General features: G+C 37.3%; 2 protein-coding genes across 2 annotated transcripts; both read right to left on the minus strand.

Annotated features, from left to right (window-relative positions):
* Positions 1 to 115: 115 nt before the first annotated feature.
* On the minus strand, positions 116 to 824 carry TRIADDRAFT_51277 (uncharacterized protein; the record flags this gene model as incomplete). The annotated part of the gene is made up of 3 exons (XM_002108381.1): positions 116 to 265; positions 364 to 485; positions 665 to 824. The coding sequence occupies 3 exons, from the start codon at positions 822 to 824 to the stop codon at positions 116 to 118; spliced, it is 432 nt and encodes a 143-aa protein (XP_002108417.1).
* Positions 825 to 1,517: 693 nt separating this feature from the next.
* TRIADDRAFT_51278 (uncharacterized protein) lies at positions 1,518 to 2,101 on the minus strand (the record flags this gene model as incomplete). The annotated part of the gene is made up of 2 exons (XM_002108382.1): positions 1,518 to 1,657; positions 1,864 to 2,101. 2 exons carry the CDS (start codon positions 2,099 to 2,101, stop codon positions 1,518 to 1,520), a joined length of 378 nt encoding a protein of 125 aa, XP_002108418.1.
* Between the last annotated feature and the right edge of the window lie 1,413 nt (positions 2,102 to 3,514).

A 3,514-nucleotide genomic window follows, 5' to 3' on the forward strand; every position in this document is an offset into this window, starting at 1 on the left:
GCAAAAATGATTACTTCTACATACTGTATTGTTTATATTTTGTTGCTGGAAGATTGGTATCTTGTGCCTACGAATTAATTTATTATAGTTAATACACATACAGTGAAATACGATTTCACTCCGGCGCGTGAGTAAGTATATTGAAATGAAGAGAATACTTTTGTAAAGTTCCTATATTGGTTAGGCGCGACATAATGCTCGATTTTCCGACACCTTCAAGGCCTATTACGCCAACTACTAAGTAGTCCGATTGATCTAGGAAATGCTAGGAAATGCAAAACCCATTTATAAGAGGAATATTATTGATACGTATATTGTCGAAATGCATGGAACATTGCAACATAGCGGAAGGATATAATCTACCTCCGATGTTAGATTGGTCCATTGGTTAAAGCGATCGACTAGCTTTGCACATTTAGTCATTCGTTGTTGTTCTTTTAGTTTCAGATGCGATAATAATCGAGTATTGCCAGATACTGTTTGTACTAAGAGCCATAAGTAGTATTGTTATTCATTAAGAATGATGCATGCTGTACGAACATTTTTTTTTTTGCAACTGTTATTCTCGCTCTATACTTTAAAATGCATTATTTCCATTTCATAAACACACGCAAGTTTAATATGTTAAGAATATGAATGAACAATACAACGATGAAATATTTACCTTTCTCATTGCCGCTAACCACGTTAGCCAAGCCGGGCTTGCTCTTGTTGTTGACATCATGCTTCATCTTCTCGTTGGCTTTGATCATGACAGGTGGACTGACTTTCGTTGCATTCAGAATGGACTTTTGATCTTTATCGGTATCCTGTGATGGCTGCATCTCCGTAGCATGATTACTAAGTGAAATCGTGGTGGAAATAATAACTTTAAAATTTTCCTAATCCGGGGAAAACTACCAAATACATCATGCTCCATCTTGATTGTGTTGGAGGACAATGTAAGATGTATTGCTTACCCATTTAATATACTGATGACATTTCCTTCCAACTTTAAAACAAATGCATTCAGTTCAACGTATATGACATACAACAAAGCAATTTTTATAGATTTAGGTATCATTGAAATAAACACGAATGTCCTGCTAAGAGACCATTGGATCGACCAAAATTGTCCATGTATAAGCATAACTACTGACCTTATTTGCTTTGGTTAAAATTTTGGGTGTTTGTATTTCGAAAGAATTTTGTTGTCGCTGTTTATTTTAAATTCAATCATAATTTAAGTTAGATTGAGGAGTTATCATTATCGCTAAGACATGGTGATTGTCAATCAATGGATTGATGTATCGGTTGTAGTAAAGTATGGAAATTGATTTTATTACCAATCCATTGGGGCTGTAGCACTTGCAGTATTTGAGGTATTTATATTATTTTGTTAGTTGATTACTAGTAGTACTTGATGATGGTTCGTTACGATAAAGTCATATACACACCCGTGTAGTAAATTGACTATTGCTATTTTATTGTACACGTCTTTTCACTTGATAGGAAATGGAGAGAATGGAAGATTGCATTCATGCATACGATTGCATTGGATGATTAGCTTGGTTATAGGAAAGTGAAGTAGAGGATGCATTGACGATAGAGTAGTTTACAACCAATTCCATCGATTCATGCTGTATGGTAAAATCATCTTTTTCTATTAAACTACTTCCTAGTATAACACAAATGGTGGATAGTAAGAATGAATTACATTGAACAACGTCTACACTTTCAACTGTGCATGCATTGAATGGTCAGTCTAATCCTATACGCGTATTGATTCAACTTGGGTCCATGTTGATGATCTTTGTCAATAAAGTACAACCAGCAGTAAATACTATAACAACCATGATTGAAATGGAAATGGTTGCATATTACCATTCCATCTCTTATTATACTGTATGCTATCCAGAATGGATTGATTGAATAAGTTAGTTACCCTATTGGCTCGATCTTTGTCACGATTTTTCCCTTTCTTTCTACCCTTGCGAATATCACCACTACTTGATAATGGTCTTGCTTCGTTGCTACGTTGAGTTGCAGCGGCGCCAAGACTTCTGCTATAATCGCCATAGCGATCATGCTTGATATCCTGATCACTATTAGGATTGTTCATGTTGATATTGGCCGCTGTTGACTGATTGAAATCATGCCTGATGGCTTATTTGTTGCTTTCTCGATGCCATCATGGCTGCTTGTAGACTCTTTTGCCCATCTAATAGGGGGGGGGGGGGGGGTAAGGCCCATTAGTGATCCTATCCTACCAAGCTAGTGTGTATCTCAAACCGGAGTCCCATCTAGTCGATACAGTAGGCAGCGGTGGTCGAAGAGAGTGACGTGACCAGTCCCCCATTGCTGACCGAGAAGTCGTCTCTCCCACCCATCTCTGATGCCTTCCTGGTCATTACACTGTACTCTATCACTAACACCATACACTATACTCTCTAAAATCAATCTGCAAGCTGTTCCCCTGTCGATCATCCAGGCAGATTGAGACTCGCTTCGACTAGAGTAGTCGATACATATGTCCAAGTCAATACAAATTGACTCACAAAATCGTCTAACGCAGCATGAAGATTCAACGCTTAGGATTAGACGTCCTTCTCTCTTTCTCCTTTGCCAGTTGCTTCTCGCTTGCAGAGATGGAAAAAAAATAAACTGAAAAGTTCTTTTTTAGGCGCTATGCTCCCCATTGGATAGTACTACGATAATATTGGTACTTAAGAGAGGTGTCCATGATACTACTGACTGAGTGATGACACCATTCTACTGTCATGATGATCACCCATCAAGCACTTGAGAAAGTTGTCCAAGATGCAAAAATAAATACTATTTTTATTTTTTGAGCTTGTATGGTTCCCATTGGACAGTATTACGATAATACTGGTACTAAAGAGAGTTATCCATGATACTATTAACTGAGTGATGACAACATTCTACTGTCATGATGATCACCAAGCACTTGAGAGAGTTGTTCATGATACAACTGACTGAGTGATGAAATAATCTACTGTTCATCAAGCACTTGAGAATGTTGTCCATTATGCAAAAATAAATACTACTTTTATTTTTTGAGCCTGTATGGTCCCCATTGGACAGTATTAGGATAATACTGGCACTTAAGAGAGTTATCCATGATACTATTAACTGAGTGATGACAGCATTCTACTGTCATGATGATCACCCATCAAGCACTTGAGAAAGTTGTCCAAGATGCAAAATACTATTTTTATTTTTTGAGCCTGTATGGTTCCCATTGGACAGTATTACGATAATACTGGCAGTAAAGAGAGTTATCCATGATACTACTGACTGAGTGATGACACCATTCTACTGTCATGATGATCACCCATCAAGCACTTGAGAAAGTTGTCCAAGATGCAAAATACTATTTTTATTTTTTGAGCCTGTATGGTTCCCATTGGACAGTATTACGGTAATACTGGCACTTAAGAGAGTTATCCATGATACAACTGACTGAGTGATGAAAATAATCTACTGTTCATCAAGCACTTGAGAAAGTTGTCCA

This window comes from Trichoplax adhaerens, genomic scaffold, assembly GCF_000150275.1.
Source record: "Trichoplax adhaerens TRIADscaffold_1 genomic scaffold, whole genome shotgun sequence".
NCBI lineage: Eukaryota > Metazoa > Placozoa > Uniplacotomia > Trichoplacea > Trichoplacidae > Trichoplax > Trichoplax adhaerens.